General features: G+C 38.7%; 1 protein-coding gene across 1 annotated transcript; it reads right to left on the bottom strand.

The window, feature by feature from the left end:
- Window positions 1–2,276: 2,276 nt before the first annotated feature.
- LOC105222730 (fork head domain transcription factor slp2) lies at window positions 2,277–5,303 on the bottom strand. The gene has a single exon (XM_011200172.4). It carries the CDS (start codon window positions 4,761–4,763, stop codon window positions 2,856–2,858), a length of 1,908 nt encoding a protein of 635 aa, XP_011198474.2. The 5' UTR covers window positions 4,764–5,303; the 3' UTR covers window positions 2,277–2,855.
- Between the last annotated feature and the right edge of the window lie 12,981 nt (window positions 5,304–18,284).

Raw genomic sequence — 18,284 nt, 5'->3', positions numbered from 1 at the left:
CATAAAAAGACGTCTAACACGTTTAGCAGTGAAGAAAATATAGTAGCCGTAGCTTAGAGTGTACCTTGGAGACCTTGGAGAATCGATTCGGCTCTATTCGCAGCAACTCGGACTGACATATGGAGAGACTTGGCGCAATTTATGTCGAAATCTTCAATCGAAAGCGTACAAACTACAGCCAGTGCAAGAACTGAAGCCGCTCGACTTTCCCTAGCGACATCGCTTCGGCCTTTGAGCTTTTGAAAACTTCCAGGAAGATCCGACGTTTTCAAGCCAAATTTTGTACAGCGATGAGGGGTCCATTTTCGGCTCAATGGGTATATGAACCAGCAAGATGGCGCATTTGAGACGAAGAGGAACCTCAAGAGATTCAAGAGCTGCCATTTCATCCATAAAAAAAAGGGTTTGTGGTGATTTGTGGGCCGGTGCCTGTAGTATAAATATAATACCTTGAGAAAAATAATGAATTTTTAGATATTTTTTTATCAACGATGTCTCAAGTATGCTCTTTATGTATGGGGACGGATCCGTATAAATGAGTTACTACCTTTTATACCATACTATTTCGGTTTAGACGTTAATAACTACCGGATAAATCACTTATTGCATTTTTATTGAGTGGTCCGTCCGACCTTATAGTAGGTATGAATTCAACACATTTCTAAAATAATTTAGAGAAATTTTTAGTAAATCGAAATAATATGAACTATCCTTTTATTTTTTTAAGTGAAACAAAATCTTTTTCAACATCTTTCAAGTTCTAAAAGCAGAAACCATGCGTTTATTAAGAGGATACATGGGTTTCGGGTTTCAAAAAATCGATTTTTATACCCTGAACAGGGTACATATATTAAGTTCATCACGAAATTTGTAACACCCAGAAGGAAGCGTCGGAGACCCTATAAAGTATATATATAAATGATCAGTATGTTGAGCTGAGTCGATATAGCCATGTCTGTCTGTCCGTCTGTATACATATATACGAAGTAGTCCCTCAGTTTTTAAGATATCGTTTTGAAATTTCGCAAACTTTTGCATTTGACAATGTATTTTCACAAAAGTTGGCACAGGTTATTTTCTAAGACAACAATGTAATCTCTGAAGAAATTATTCAGATCGGCTTACTATAGCATACAGCTTTCATATAAACTGAACACTTAATTACTAAAAGAAATGTACCTGTGATGAGTATAATAGCTTCGGTGCAGCCTAAGTTAATGTTTTTTTCTTGTTTTTATTGTCTTATTAAACTCTACAACACCTTTAAAATATTGTTCTAACTTTTCAACTTGATCCGAGTAATAGTTTCGGAGATTTAGCCTTGAGAACTTGTGCGCTCGAGGCTAGCTAGGCTAAGTGCGCCATCTTTAAACGCGTTTTTCCCGAAACTGCGGTTTTGATCTTCATGAAATTTTACACATTTCTTTGAGATACAATTCTTAAAGACTTGGACGAATGATTTTTTTCGTTTACAACTATTTGAAAAAAATATGTCGCAAAATTTTCGCTGAAATTTTAATTTTTTGTAAAAATTTTTCAGTTTTTTTCCTTCGTCCAAGTTCTAAATTAAGGTTCTAACAAAAACATGTATTTTTTCACTTTATATAATATGATCCTGCTGTTTTTTACCCGAGGAAACCCATGTAACCCCTTAAAATCTCCAGATATTTTTTTTTCAGAAGCTGACTTCTGTTGGCTACTTTTCCGTAGCTACGTCTTAAATGGCGAATTATTTTCAGATAAAAGCTGCAACAAAGTTTTTTAATTGAATTCAGTACAAAAAATAATATGAAGATATCTCAAACAAGTAGTAAAACCGTTGGCTATACCAACTATATTCCATTTATGACAGCTGATTGTTCGATTCAGAATATCTTAAGTTTAAGCAAATGACTTTAAACACCGAAAAATTACTTTTCAAACAGTTTTGCTCAGAAGAGTAGGTGGAAAAAAGAGTTCTAACAAAATTTTTCTAAAAATATTCAAAAAAATTAAAATCTTGCAAAAACAAAAACTTATATTAACTCAAAAATTGCCGAGGTCACACAGTCAATTAAAGGTGAGTACCAGAACGGGTATTCGTAACCAGAACGGACCAGGATTTTTAATCCGGTCAAGGACTGTCAACTTGGTAGAATTCTGCCGCGAATACATATAACTACTATATGTCCTAATAATATCAAAATTTTTAACCAAAATCTATGCAAAAAGTATGCACCAAGCGAATGAAACATAAGTTTGTTTATATTTTTAATAAATAAATAATTTTTATTTCTCGTATTCGTTTTTTGATTTTTCAATTTCGTTTTACTAGCTAACAGTTTTTAATTATATTGCTAAATACATACACATACAAACTCAAACAGAAATCGCGTTAAAGTAAATACTCAAAAGCAATGCGCTAATTGCTTTAAGCAATTTCTTCGTATATTCTCGTAATGCTAAATTTAATTCTTTTCAAACTTTTAATTTTTCAAATTTTAATTTTTTAATTTTTTTAATTTTTCAAATTTTAATTTTACAATTTTTAATTTTTTTTTTTCAATTTATAATTTTTTCTGATTTATAGGCAATAAATGCACGCATTTACAGTAATACCAATTTGAATTCGCTAAATTTACAATCAAAGCCTTCCAAAGCAGGCGCCACGTCGACATTTGCCTAGAAGAGCATAACTCAAGATTGCCGAACACTGCGCCGTTTTCCGCTTCCTACAAGTCATAAGCGTAGTTTACAAATTTGCTTAAATTTAATTAACTAGGAGTTGTTATCAACTATATATGATACATATATACTGCTATATACTATAACTATATACATACAGCCTCCTCCGTTGCTGCATAAGGTGCGTCCACTCAGCTGTCGCTGCGCGCCACCACCGTCACCGGCTTGAGTATGGGTGATAACGCCGCTGAGCCGGCTGCTGGTGGCGCACCCAATGCGCTGGCCGACGGCGATAACGGTTGGCCGGGTGAGGCAGGTTGTGCGGCCATATGCGCGCCGAGTTGCAATTGTTGCTGATGTGGCGACACCGCTGCCAAATGTTGCATATGCTGTGGGGCATGTGGCGAATGCTGCGCGTGTAGCGGCGGTGGCACGGGGCCGCCAGCCGCCAAATGTTGCTGATGACGTTGATGTGCGGCGATTGCCGCGGCGGCAGCATGTTGTTGCAACAATTGTTGGTATTGTAGACGCTGGTAGAGTTCGCTGGTGGCCGCTGCTGCGGCAGCGGGATGACTCTGATGTGGCATAGCGCCCAACAGACGTTCCATGCCGCTGCTGTAGTTGGCCATAACGGAGGCGGGTGAGTTGGGTGCGCCACCGCCACCGAATTGCATAGACATTGCTGCCGCAGCCGCTGGACTTTTCGGCACAAACGGATGGTAACGGCCGTACATGCTGGCTAGTAGGCTGGGCGCAGCCGCAGTAGCGGCGGCTTGTTGTGGGTATAAAAACTGACCGAATTGCGCATAACCCAAGCCGGGGAACATGGGACCGATGAGCGAACGTTTGAAGGCGGCGAGTCGGGAACGTGATGCTGCCGTTGTGCGACGTCGCAGTTTTCCCGTAGAACCGCCAATAAACACGTCCTCTGCCGACGGATCCAACATCCAATAGTTACCTTTGCCGGGGTCATCGTAGTGCCGTGGCACCTTCACAAAACATTTATTCAAACTGAGATTGTGCCGTATCGAGTTCTGCCAGCCCTGCTTATTGTCACGATAATACGGAAAATTCGTCATAATATATTCGTAGATGCCGTTCAGCGTTAGCCGCTTTTCCGAACTCTGCCTTATGGCCATCATGATCAGCGCATTGTAGGAGTATGGTGGCTTCTCATTACCCTTCTTATCGGTCGTCGTTTTGCCATCCGCAGACTTCTCTGCATCACCGCCCTCACCATCGGCATTACCCTCACCATCACCCTCCGCATCACAGTCCACATCCTCCTCTTCACATTCCTCATCCACGCCACCATCGAGCTCACCTTCACACACATCCGCCAACACATCCTCCTCGCCGCCATCCAATTCGCTGTCGGCACTTTCGTCCGCATGTCCAACAGCGCCGCCGCCAATGCGTCCGTTGCGTCCATTGCGTCGGTATTTTCGTTTGCCATTCTCCGCGCTGTGCGCACTCACTTCACTACCTTCCGTCAGCGGTGGTGGCGACATGCTCGTCACATCGAGATCGGACTCCACATCGGAGACGTCATGCTCCTCTGAACCCAGTGGTGAGTGGCAGGGGAGAAAGCTATTAGGTGGCATGCGTCGATATCTGTCGATATCATGCGGCGGTGGATAGTGTTGTTGTTGCTGCAAATGCAGTGGGTATTGTTGTTGCAATGCTGGGTGTTGCTGCAGTTGGTGCAGTACGTGATGTTGTGGCGATTGCTGTGGTGAATGTTGCTGTTGTTGCTGCTGCTGTTGTTGATGGTGATCCTCGAGCGTTTCGGGCAAGATCGAATTGATCGAGAAGCTCGACTTGAGATGCGGTGTGCGTGCCATCTTATAGAGCAGCGAGTGTTGCAAAGCGGATTCGGCCAGCGTGTAAGCGGTTTGCGCACTAATAGTTGCGGCTGGTTGCTGCTGTTGTTGCTGCTGATTAACGGTATTTTGCTGTTTTAGCGTAAGTGGACTTTGATTCTGCTGCTTCTGTTGTTGTTGTTGCTGTTGCAAGTGTTGACTGTAGCTTAAAGCGAGCGCTTGCTGTTCACTGATCGCATTCGTCGGTGGCAAGCCGGCGACTTTTACCATTTTCATTTAATAAATTGTTGTTTTTTATAGTTTTTTTTCGTTTTTTATAATTTTTTTATTAATATTTTATGTTCACAAAGCTTGCGCAACACGCTTTCACTTGTAAGTAACTAAAACGCGTTTTAACATTTGCTGGTGTTCGTTCTTAGCGCCTGTAACGGTAAATAGTCGTTTAAAGTATTTTATGATTTTTCACTATTTTTTTGTTTTTGTTTACCAAAACACACTTTGCAATATTCTTTTGTTAATTTTCAATTATGATTTTCTAAACTCATTCAATTGCTTCAATACATTTTTTGCTTTCTTTTTATGCGTCTTCTTACACAATTCCTCGAATTCTCACGCGTTTTCCTCGAAACCGCGCCAGCAACACATCTAACACGTCTCGTCGTTTATTGTAGACTAAAATTGACACCTCTCTGACTTGGCTGGCAGCACAAAGGCAAACTCGTTTTCATTCATACAAATTCAATGAGCGCTTGAGTGTGTTTGCGTGCATGCGCATGTGTATGCGTATGGCGTATTGGAGAGTTCTGTGCGACCGGTTCGACCACATGGCTCAATGGCTGTGTGCGCACCGCCTCACTTTGTTGGCATGTAATCTTTCGCCAGCGGAACCGCCACCACCAGTAGAGCACTACAGCTACTACAACAACACTGCAAACATATGCCCTACACTACACATACACACAACAATTTACAACCTTACGCACACCATTACAACAGTCATTACTACAGTGACTACAGCACCAGCGCCAATTTGATTATAATTTCAAGCAAGCAACCCTCAGTTTCAGTAAACCACTGTCCCATACTCACTAACACTATTGCATTTCCTACCGAACGCAGCCAATCGGATTTGTGGATCGCACGCATTGTTGTAGTTTTCCTATGTGCCGTTTATCCCATTGCCGCTGTGGCCAATGACAGCCGTTCATTTGCTCGTATGGACTCACTCTCTGCTGAGCACGTTTGCTGCCTTTTTGCTTGCAGTTTTTGCTCTGGTGTTGTGTTTTTGTCGTTATTGCTTTTGTAGTTGCTATTGTTATTGCTATTGGCACTGTCAGCGCTGTTTGCGCTAATTGCAATTGACGTGGCACTCGTTTGTTGTTTTCAACGACGGCATTTTTCCGATTGTTTTATTTTACACGTACACTTTTTGTTAAAAGTTAGTGGACAAATTGGAAATTTTGATTTTTTTTTAATTTTTTTTAGAGGGGGTTTCCACTAAATACGCAGTTTTTGAAGAATTTGCATGCGAAATTCACGTTTTCCTAGACTTATTGCTTTTTAAGACAGTAACTCTGGAGGTGTATAGGTTCTTCAACATAGATTGCGCTTTCAGACCCCACAATTCTAAAAGTTTTTAATTATTTTATATAATAAATCAAACGAAAACTAAATTATTGGAACTAACTAAGTTCGACACGAACTTTCCGATCTTTTCTTAATAAATTTCTTATTGATAACAATAAAATTTTTTGAAAGTGCTGTTGAAATGTTCTAAGAAGCATAGTTTTTGAGAATATAATTTGGTATACAGACTATAATTCATCAGCAAATTACGATAATTGTTTACCACTTTTTCCGATCCGAAAATAAAAGCCCAACAGTATCAGATTTTGAACATTTCCGAACCCAGCTAACTCTTTATTTACCAAAAGCTACCCCTTAAACTACTTGTGAAGACACTATTTCTTTTCAGAAATTAATTGTTTCTCGATTTTTAAGGGTTTGATACCATGTGATGGGCCCAAAACGCGAAATTTGTTCAAAAATGTGCCAAAAATTTTGGAAAATTGTCTAGCATGCGGTAGTAAAGTGATTTTTAAAAATTCAAAATCGTTTTGTCAAACAACAGTCAGAAAAAAGAACTTTTCGGCTGTTGTTTAAGCGGGGTTGAAACTTTAAAAGGGTTTTCCTCAAAACTGTGCTTTTCAAACTCTTTTTCAAAATCTTCTCCATCGTATCTCCAAAAAGGGTTTGACCATATGACTTGAGATTTTAAGTTCCCAAAATTATATTTTTTTTAATAAAAAAAAGTAAAGAAGAAACTCGAAATTTGAACCTTTTTTTCAAATGTCTAAAATTTAACTATTCTTTTTTTTTATTTTTTATCATTTCGTGCTTTTTACTTACAGATTTAAACACCGCTTATTGTTTTCCTATCGTAAGATAAGCCAATCAGCCGGAATCGTAGAGGAAGTGCGAGATTGGATTTGGGATAATGTTTAGCAGAAAAATCTTCCTCGCTGCCAGATGCATTTAATTTTTTTCCGCTGTTTCAGCGGTCTTTCTGTAGATCAATGGGCACAAAATGATTCGCCGAATATCGAACCATATTAATAACTTTAAATATTGGGTAGTCGAAAAAGTATTTTCGTATTTAGTCAATAGATGTCGTTGCAGTCGTATATCTCCAGTGATACCAATCACATTGTATCATACCACATAGTGTTGCAAAGGTGAGATATTAAGCTCCATTTAAATTTAATTTGGGAAAATTGAAAAAAAATCAGTTCGTCTAGCACAACAATGGTTCGCTCGCTTCCGTTTTGGAAATTTCAATTTATACTGAAGGAAGTTTTACACTGATGGAATAATGTCTTTAGCGGATAAATGGCAAAAAGTGGTAGACCAAAATGGTACATATTTGTTTATTTATTAGTAGAAATATAAAAATATAAATTGAAGTTTGGAAATACGAAAAGACTTTTCCGACTACCCAATATTTTAGTTTAAGAATTTGTTCTAAATCCAATTAGAAAATATCAATCATAGCGGCTATATGCAAATATGTAACACATTTTTCGAATTGAATCACATACCTAACAGTAAAAGCTTAAACACATGCATATATGCAATTATTTTTTAATTAATTAAATAGCTGGTTACCCACTTAATGCAGCGACTGTGATTGCCCTTTTTAAATTTATTATTTTAGCATTGTTTTGCGTTCGCTGCACACATGCAAACATACATACAAACAACATATGCTCAATACATACATACATATGTATACACGTATTTGCTCATGCTTGTAACTGCATTGTTTTTATTTGTTGTGCTTTTTGCGCATTGCTGCAAGCTCTACAAAAATCTGAAAATGTTTCCCCACTTCATGCGGAAACACACACACACGCACACATACACTACAATCGGACAATCCCCCTCGCAACATTAACTGCATTGCCGCTTGGCAATATTTGTGTGCCAACAAAAGCGTTACATGGACACATCAGCGCACACACAACCAACTCTACGCCCACTTTCGGCTATAATTATTCACAATCGCGCCATCTCGTTCACGCTCGCAGGCTGGCGGCGCAAGCAGTTAAGTTTTTCACACTTTTCTCGTGCTGGAGCCGTAGTTGTTGCTGTTTTTTTCACAAATGCTTATTGAGTTAGTCGATGTTGTTGTTGTTGCTGTTGTTGTTATGACACTGCAGCTTTTATTGGTAGTCTTATTATTATGCTGCACACAAGCATACACACACATACGAGTTTGTGGCTGCTTTTGCCATTGTTGCAACACTCGAATTCTGCTGCAGCTCTTGTTGCCACTTTGTTTTTGTGTTTTGTTGGGCGCAGCGTGTAAATGTTTTTGCACATTGCACCATAATTTGTAGTGTTATTTGCAAACTCACGGATCCGCTGTAGCAAACACTGAGCCGACAAGGAGGCGTTGGCGTTGCTGTTACAATTTTTGCTTTTATTATTGTTGTTGCCACTCAAGTCGCTGTTTTTTTCGACACACACTCATATGTATGCGTATAAAAATAGGTGTCGCTGGTGCTGGTTGTGGTGGTGTTTATGGTGTTGGCACGGTCGCCGATAAGATGTGAATGCTTGTGGCTGAGCTTGCGCTCGCTCGTCGCTGCTGCTGCCGTTCCGCTGTCTGATTGGGGGAATCGCTGAACGTGTTGTTGGCGTAGGTGTTAATATCGTGGCATATACAAAATATACAAATTGAGGGCAGTGAGCGTGATGTGAACGAGGGAGAGTACGTATGTGAGTATAGATACAGTATACATATGTACGTATGTAAGTACTTGTGCAGTTATAAATATTTTGCTGTTGCTGACGTTGTGTTTTCTCGTTTAATTAAATCAATATTTGACAAATATTGAATAACATGGCAATCAAAATAGTTTGCTCACTTGTGTGTACCCATCTTGTATGTATGTATGTATGTACATATGCGGTAGACTTTTATATTTAGGAGCAAATATGTATATGTTTTATTAACAAATGGTTTAATAACTGTTACGAAAAATTGTGTATGGAAATAAGCTATTTTCTAGTCATTTAGTATAAAAAACTTTTGCAAATCTAATGTTAAAAGTAAGACTAAAAAAACTATAAAAATCGTTAACCACGCATGGGTTTGCGGGTATCAAAATATAATTTTTTTTATTGTTGTATTAAATTCTTCAACACATTTATAATATTGTTGATCCGAGTAATCGTTTCTAAGATATAGCGTTGAGAACTTGTGCTCTCCAGGCTAGCTAGGCTAAATGCGCCGTTTTCCTCGAAAATTGTCTTTTTGAAGTCGGTTGGCAAGATTTCTCGTGAACTACTCAACCGGACTTCATCAAACTTTACGCTGATCATTGAGATACAATTCTTAAAGACTTGAAAGAAGGATTTTTTCTATTACAACTATTTAAAAAAATGTCGCGAAAGTTTCACTTTAGATTATCTTTCTTTTAAGTCGTTCGTGAGTTATGGCGTCGCAAACTTGGAGCAAAATAAAGAGGAAATACGGCATATTTTACAGTATTACTACGATAAAGGCAAAAATGCTTCTCAAGCCGCCAATAAAATTTTAGCAGTTTATGGACCCGATACATTTCCATTTTCACCGCACAACGATGGTTTCAACGTTTTCGTTCTGGTTTATAGGTGGTCGAAGATGCGCCACGCTCCGGAAGGCCTGTCTTCGAAAATTGCGATAAAATCGCTGAATTGGTCGAAAGAGACCGGCATAGTAGAAAAAAATAAAATTCAATAAAAATACCGAAAGACTTTTTTGACAACCCAATATTTGCTTTTTTTAAGAATTTTGAACATTTCGTGAAGATATCTTGTCAAATAAAAAAGTTTTCTATACAAGCACATGATTTCGATCGTTCAGTTCGCATAACAACGATAGATGCTATAGTGGTCCGTTATCGACGGTACTGACAAATGAGCAGTCTCTCAGACTATTATATATAATGCTATTAATTATTGGTACTTTCTGTGATTCGAAACTCATAATTTGATAAAATATTGAGATAGATGTGGATGTCTGATGATACATCTAGGAGGTCCATTGTGAAAAAATTTTTGATAATATATTTCGAATTATTCCCGTGTTTTTATTCATAATCCTGCTATCATTCTCTTTGTAAAAATAGCAAGACTTTTTAATTTAAATTTCGCTCGAAAACCCATTCATCGAAATATTTTGTTTCTAGGTTGGTATGAGTGTTAGAGACATCTGTGCCAAATGTCACAAAATAATTATTAACGTTTAGTATACGTTTGTCTTTTACGATGAGTGAAATTATCGTTGGAATATCGAAAGCATAATTGGAAACCATTTTGAATGATCATTTGGGCATAAAAAAGTGAAAGCGCGATTGATTCCAAAATCACTAAATTTTTTCGAAAAATAGTGTCGCTTTAATGTCTGTGAAACAATGCTTTCCGATTACCGAAATGTCATGAAATGTATTGTTACTGGCGATGAGTCTTTGTTCTATGCTTACGACCCAAAAACAGACGCAGATCGCCCGAATATCGTGGCAAAGGCGAGCCGAAGCCGAAAAAACCATGCCAAAGCAAAGTTATTAACCAAATTTTCCACCAATATCATTGCGCAACTACATTATTTGTCTGATTTAGCTCCGTGCGACTTTTGTCTGTTCGGTTTGAGTCAATTGAAGACTTTAAACGTGAATTCGCTAAGCGCATTGAAGGCTACTCCGCCAATGTATATTAGTCTAATTTGTCAACACTTACCTTTTATAAATTCTACAGCTCTCAGTTTAGTCACCTGAAACTATAAGGAAAATTCTTTATTAGTACATAAGTATATATATATAGGTATGGGACTATAATTTCGTAAAAGGCGTCTACGCCAATAAAGTAAAAATACAAGTATATTATATACATACCTATACTAAATAAAATAAATGATATATGTACATATCGCTCATTTGCTGCAAGACCGGCATAAGTCAAAAAATCGATTTTCCAGAAAACGCGTTTAAAGTTTTCAACTGACTACAACCTTACACCTCTTCTCAAGCGGAGCATATAAGAGGTATTCATATGAATTTTTCACTCAACATGAAGTATGATATAACGAACAATTCTGCAGCATTAACTCAAAAATCACGTTTTTTGATTTATGCCGGTCTTGCAGCAAATGAGCGATATGTACTAAGCAAATATTAATTTAAATAATTGTCATAATAATACTAGCTGTAAACAAGTAAGGAAGGGCTAAGTTCGGGTACAACCGAACAGTTAGTACTCTTGGAACTTGCAGGAATCAAAGCCAGGGAAATACTTGAGGATGTAAGCCGTCAAGTAGAAAAGAGGATCGGTATCCAAGCAATTATTTACATATACTGTTGAACATCCCTAACTGGAATCAGCGAAACCCACAAAAAACTTTGAGTTAGAGGGAACTTCGAGTAATGGAGGGAAATTTGCATAAAATTTGACTTCTACTGCCAATTCAAGAGTTCGAGTTATAGAAGCTCAACTATAATATAACACATACACTATCCGACATATTCGACAAAAGGACAGATATACCATTGTCAGGAAAAGATAATGACTGAATTTCAATTATATATCTCGCACTTTCACCCTATTTTCGGTGCGATCCGTCTGTCAACCCTTTTGGAAATTTTATTATTTATCGTTTGAGTATTTTTGCATTCAAATTTATGCCCTTTCCTGTGCCGTCAGCTATCTCAGATAGATATGCCTAGAAGATCCTGCAGTTGCCGGTAACTTGAATGGTCGCATGAGATCTAACTCCGCGCAAAAGATGCCGACATTTACTTCATCGGCCATTTTGGATTCGACCGTGTATATGCCAAGAGTTCCAATGACGCCCTGCGTTATCCACAAAATTTTTTAGCTTGGCCTGAAATCTTCTCTCCAAGATAAAGTGCGCTGATTTCGCATTTCATGGCATACTATACATAGGTATACAAATAATATATGTAGTATGTACGTACACACATACATATATGTAAGTACATGTATCTGCTGGCCATTTTGTTGCCATTTCCAGCGAAATCTGTGCTCTAATAATTTTTTATTGCACTTTGGACATTAGCGAACATTAACCTACACATACACATTATGATTTAACGATTAATTATTGCTTGCCACACAGCGCACAAACCGTTGGCACGTTGCATTTTTCGTTACACAACTGTGTGCAATGACGTTGTTCGCCTTGCGGTGGGCGTGTTGTGGCTGTCAATGCTGACAATGTACGCTGCTGCAATAGCGCTAGCGCTGAGCAGCTGCTGCACTCTTGCCACAAAAGCAATTGCCAAACGGTGCTTTTGATTTACGCTCGTGCGTCGCTGGCACTGCGCCGCATTTAACGCACAATTGAATTATAACTATTTTACACTAAAAAAAAGTGAAGCAATCACAAAATAAAAAGCAACAACTAACAACAGTGTATTAAAGCACACGCACAAACCACAAAAACAACAGCAATAACACATTGCCTGCAGCTGTTTTCGTTTTTCCGCCTTTGTTTGGCTACACAAAATTATTGTTCTCCACATTTGCGCCGCTCGTACGCTGTTGTTGCTGTGCGAGTCATAAATGTTGTTGTTGCTGTTGTTGTTTTTGCCACAACACAGTTTACGAGTTTACCTGCATGGCCAACCGCAGCGTGTATCCATTGCACGAACGGCGGCGAGGTCGGCCAGCGGTCGTCCCCTGCCTGGGGCCGCCATGTTGTTGGGTGGGATTACGTGAGCGACGCAAATATTTAATTGGATGCGCGAGGTGCGAGCGAGCAGCGCCAAAACAAACACGAGGCAACACTCACACACACACGTACGCACACGGCTGAGTTCACCAGCTGCTGTGGTGTGTGTTGGTGGTGGACATATTTTGTCGTGCGTGTGGAGACTTTACGGCGTGGTAGCACAAAATGGCACAGTTGTTGTTGTTATTACATAGTGTGTGTGTGCTCCACTCGCAGCGCTCGCTTTATGTAAGTATGCATGTATGTATGTGTGTGTTCATTTTACTTGCTAATGCAAATTAAAAATGGAAATTAGTATTACCGTTAAATGTTGCCATTTTATTGTAGATTAATTAAACCATGCGTAATAAATGTAATTGCATATATCTATTACATTGTCATACGTGTTAATGCTAAGCGGCTTAATTTGCAGGTGCGAAAAATAATAAAATAAATGAACTTCGGAAGAATCTTATTGATTACAATTACCGGAAAACATTTGTTTACAAGTGCAATAGTCTTGTCGAGCGGTTTTTCTTAATTTCCATTCACACGTCGTCAATTTTACGCATGAGGAAGTGAAGAATTATGTATTATAAGAAATGTGAGGTTAATCAAGCTAGCAGCGAATTATTTTTGCACTATATAAGGAAATAGTTGCTTATTTACATAGTATATATATTTGTATGTATGTATGTATGTATACAATATGTGCCTTATTATATGGTGATACTTATATGTACTATATACACATGTATATATGTAAGTACATACACATGTATATAATACAAGGCGCTTTCCAAAGGAACAGGAATCTAGCGCCCCCTGGTGGCGCCTTCTATTTATCGACTGATGCGTTAGAGTCTACTATCCTTATCGATTGTCCAGTGAGAATTTCATTGATTGGAAGTGAAGTTATTGTGTTTTAAGTGTCAGTATGTTTGTGTTATCGGTGCGAAAATGAGCTTCGAACAAAGAGCCAACATTAAATTTTGTTTTAAAAATGGTCAAACTTTTACCGAAACGTTTTCATTGATTAGACAAGTTTATGGCGATGGTTGCCTATAGTGCACGAGTGGTTTCAACGTTTTCAAAGTGGTCGTGAGGACATACATAAATGACGATCATCTTCAAATCAGCCGAAATCATCATTGAAATTTATGGAAATGGAATTAAACAACTCCAAAACATTGATTTATTGCACTTCGACCGCACAAATTGACTGACGACTAAAAATTGCTCAAAATCCAACATTCGAAGGACGATTATTTGACCAAAAATCACATTTTAACCATTAACTGCTTCCCGTATTCACCTGATATGGCACCGTGCGTCTTCTTCCCTTTTGGAAATATGCATTTGCCCATGAAAGGAAAACGATATGCAGGCGTAGAGGTCATTCAAAAGGATTGCACCGGCGATGATGAAGATGGGCCAGAGTGTGTGACAGGAGGATGGAGCCATGTGCTTCTTTATAGAATCTGATAGGCCAATGGCCGATGATTGGAATTTAAGTGTGCTCTGCCCAATTCACAAAACGGGAGAAAAAGGGTTTTGGTAGTGAACGAGAGCAAGATTAAATATCTCTTGTAATTAAACAAACAGTCGTCGCATTCGCGACTTGGCTCCCACGTCAATGTTGACAGCCACAACTTTGAATAACTCTTGCCAGCAGGTGTTACTTCAGTCTGAATAGGCAATTGAGAAGTAAAGTCCTCTCTCGACGAACAAAGACCAAAATCTACAAGTCACTCGTCATTCCCGTCCTGCTATATGGTGGAGAGACATGGACGATGACAACATCGTCGACGTTCCGAGATTTCGAGAGAAACGTTCTGCGGAAGATTTATGGTCTTTTTCGCATTGTCTACCGTGAATACCGCAGTCCTTGGATCTGTCTACTTTGACAGGGATCACATCATCTCCATCGCGCCCAGTAAGCTTCTGTAATTGTCCAGTTTAAAGATCCTTCAGTTATGGTCGCCTTACCAATATTAAGACATACTTTAGAAGCCTGATACAGTTTTTCTCTGACGACGCATAAATTTAATATTTCAGAAAAATCAATAAACAGATTTGATATGAACAAAAATCGAATGGACTTCATTACAATAAAGTAAATTAATTTTGCTAGTAGCCCAGTCTAACAAACCAACTTTCTAATTAAGCAAAAAAAGTGCTGTAGCAACATTGAGTTGTGCCCCCACAGAACCATTTGACTAAATTCTGATCAAATTTTGGGCACACATAGTATATACATACATACATATGTATGTATATTACAAAATGCCTCCAACTACATACATATAAATGTATATGTATATTTACCAATTTTCGCTACATAAAATATTTATAAATTACAAGCTGTGTCTACAATTAAACAACAACAACAATAACGAAAGGTAGAAAGTGCGTTGTTGTGCTGTGTTTATGACAACTTGGCACCGAAAGGGTTAGAAACAATAGCGAAAACCAGCGGGTAGCACCAATTTATGATGAAATTTGTAACTAGACGTGAAAACAGCAAATGGCTAACAACAACAACGGCAACTAAGCGCATTTACAACAACAGCGCTGACCAGCGGAAGTGCGCAAACGCTGCCGTGACGCTGTGTGACAGCGTGTTTTCGCTGAAATTTGGCCAATTACCAGCAAACACATGTCTACACAAACATACATACATACATATATACATATGTAAGTATAAAAGTATGCTATGCCAGCGCTTGTAAGGCGCACAAAAGGCAACGGCGGCGAATCGATTGGAGTTAAACGCGAATAAATCCTTTAGATCTCATAAATCCAGCAGCAATCACTGTGCCCGAGATTACCGCTTTATTCGCAACGCTATCCTACACTTGCGCTTAACCCTTTACTTTAACTCTTTCGCTGGCTGTGAGACGCTTCCGCGCAACTCAGCGGCTTGCCACACCCACCGAGCAGCGCGCCGAGACCGTGTCAATTGCATAGTTTGTGTGTTTATGTCAAAGCACCGTGCCAAATGCCGAAATCACAGTTGTTCCGCCAAATTTAACCCGTTCCTTTTCTTCTAGCTTCTTCTGCTTTTCCGCTATCATACTAGCATCCAGCTGCAAGTCGCTTAAGCTGCAAGGCGAAAGGGTTAAATTTGCGCTGTTATGCCTTAATGCGTGGCAGTTCTTTGCACTGTTGTTGTTGTTGATGTTGTTACACTATTTCAGTTGCTGCGCGGGCTGGCGCGTTGTGTACACATTGTCATGCAAATATTTACGCCGATCCAGCGTGGCGATTAGAAGTTCCGCTTTTGTCTTGCCTTCGCTAATCACAAGGTGCTTGTTGTCGTTGCTTTTGTTGTGCCTTAAGGAGATCATCTTGCAGCCATGCATATTGATTTTATTAGCTGTCACTGCCCCTGCCTCCGTCACAGGCTTGCCGCTGCTTTCGGCTGTGCTGCTGCAAATGCCACTGCCGCTGTTTTTGTTGTTGCTGTCGCTGCTGCTGCCGTTCAACCGTTCACCTAATTCAACTCCTTGGCATCCTATTTCGTTGGCGTTCTAATCCCTTTGCCTGCCTTTGTTCACGTCCTTGTCGGCAATTTGCAAACACTATCTACTTAAGACGCACAGCTACACACCTACAGTTGACACACATACACACGCAAACATTTGCATGTGTCCATGCATAGTTGTGCGCTTTGTTTTTCCAAATTGCCGCGGGCGTTTTCATATTCATATTTGCTCAATTGTTCGCATTACTTTCGAATGCCGTTAAGAAAGTCGTCGTCCCGCTTGCCCTCCGGTTGTTGTGTGTCACCGGTTTTGTCGTCAGCGGTAGGTAAGGCCAATTTGTGGAAATTGGCTACTGTGCGGCAGTGTGTGCCAGTGTAAACATGTGTAAACAAAGAGTCAAAGGATTAAATGGCGAAAGGATTTGCATGCGTTCATTGAGACATTATTTTATTTATATGCTGTAGGTGCTTTATTTACACGCATACATATGTAGTTATATGTATGTACATACGTATATCTATATGTGTATGACAAAATGGCGTTTGTCAAAGATTTGGGGTTATTGAAGACTTGCATCGATCGAATTTTCAAAGTGGAGAGTATAACAACCTTCATATTTTTCGTTTGAACTTCACTTTAGATGGGGTTTCGATGGTTCGTGAAAATTTTCTCCGAAGGATAAGGTTAAATAAGACTCTAGACCTACAAACTGTCTATCTTTTAGTTAGGAGATACATCAGTTTCCAAAAAAAAGTGCCTTAAGGTGCTAGACTGGTCTAAAAGTCTAAAACAAAAACAATTGAACTTCCAGTTTGAAACATCCAATAATCTAGAGTTCCCAAACATTTTTCTTAATTTCGTATAGAATTTCAAGACAAGGTCTAACTCTTAGATTAGAACATCCCACAGTTCCCCAAAAATTTAATTTATCGGTTCTCAAGTTCTTTATGAAGTTAGAATAGTCTAGAACCCTAAACTAAAGACAACCTTTTAGTTTGCAAAATATTTCTTTAAGATATTAGACTAGTCATGGATTTCAAGACATGGCATAACCCTTGGAACATCCCACAGTTCCCGAAAAAAAATTTTTGAGAGGTTAGACTAGTCTACAACCTTTAGAAAAAGTCTAACTTTTTGTTTGGAACATCCATCGGTCCTCAAAGAACTCTGGAACTTTTTATTAACCCTTTCAGCCCCAAAGGACTTTTTAAACGATGTCAAACATATATAGAAGTTGCTTATGACTTTGGGGCTGAAAGGGTTAAGTTAGACTATGTTAGCATTCTAAGCAAAGGTAAAACTTTTAATTGCAAAATATTTCTTTAAGAATTGGTTCTAGTCTAGAGACCTAAAATAGGCCTAACTCAGGCGATGGAACATCCATTTACTCCTAAAAAACTGCTGTCTTGAGACCTAAAATAAATCTAATTAGTATGCTGCAACTAACAGTTCCCAAAAATAAAATCTCAATGAGTTATACTAGTCTAGAATCCAAAATAAGGTCTAGTTATTAGTTCGGAATACTCATCGGTTCCCAAAAAACACCTTAGAAAGGTTTGACCAGTCTAGAGTCCTTAAAAAAGGCTCACTTTTGGTTTTGAACAACCATCGGGTTCCACAAAATCGCTTTAAGAGGTAAAATAGCCATATCTTTATATTTACCAGAGTATCCGAAGAATAGAAGGCTCGTTAATGAGATCATAAGAGTAAGATTTTTAGACACATTTAGTTCGGAAAACCTCATACCTTTGTAGTAGAAAAAACTTTAGCTTTAGCTGCAGCGAACCTTCACAGGGGTATTTCTTATAGCATAAAAGGATGGAAAAAATGTTAACCCCTTTTGTTGAACCATATTTTGAAGTAAACGCCTCCTTTTATTACATTTTAAGGGGTCAAGGAACTCTTTGATTAAATTTGATGGGATCAATGACCCCTTTCTTTACATTTGATGGGGTCAATGACCCTTGTGTCTACCTTTAATCGAGTCAACAAACCCTTTATATTTAGCCAAGACAACAACCTTTTTATATTTTCATT

The sequence above is a fragment of the Bactrocera dorsalis genome, chromosome 1, assembly GCF_023373825.1.
Source record: "Bactrocera dorsalis isolate Fly_Bdor chromosome 1, ASM2337382v1, whole genome shotgun sequence".
Classification (NCBI taxonomy): domain Eukaryota; kingdom Metazoa; phylum Arthropoda; class Insecta; order Diptera; family Tephritidae; genus Bactrocera; species Bactrocera dorsalis.
Note: the sequence above shows the minus strand (reverse complement) of the source record. Positions and strands in the feature narration are given on the sequence as shown.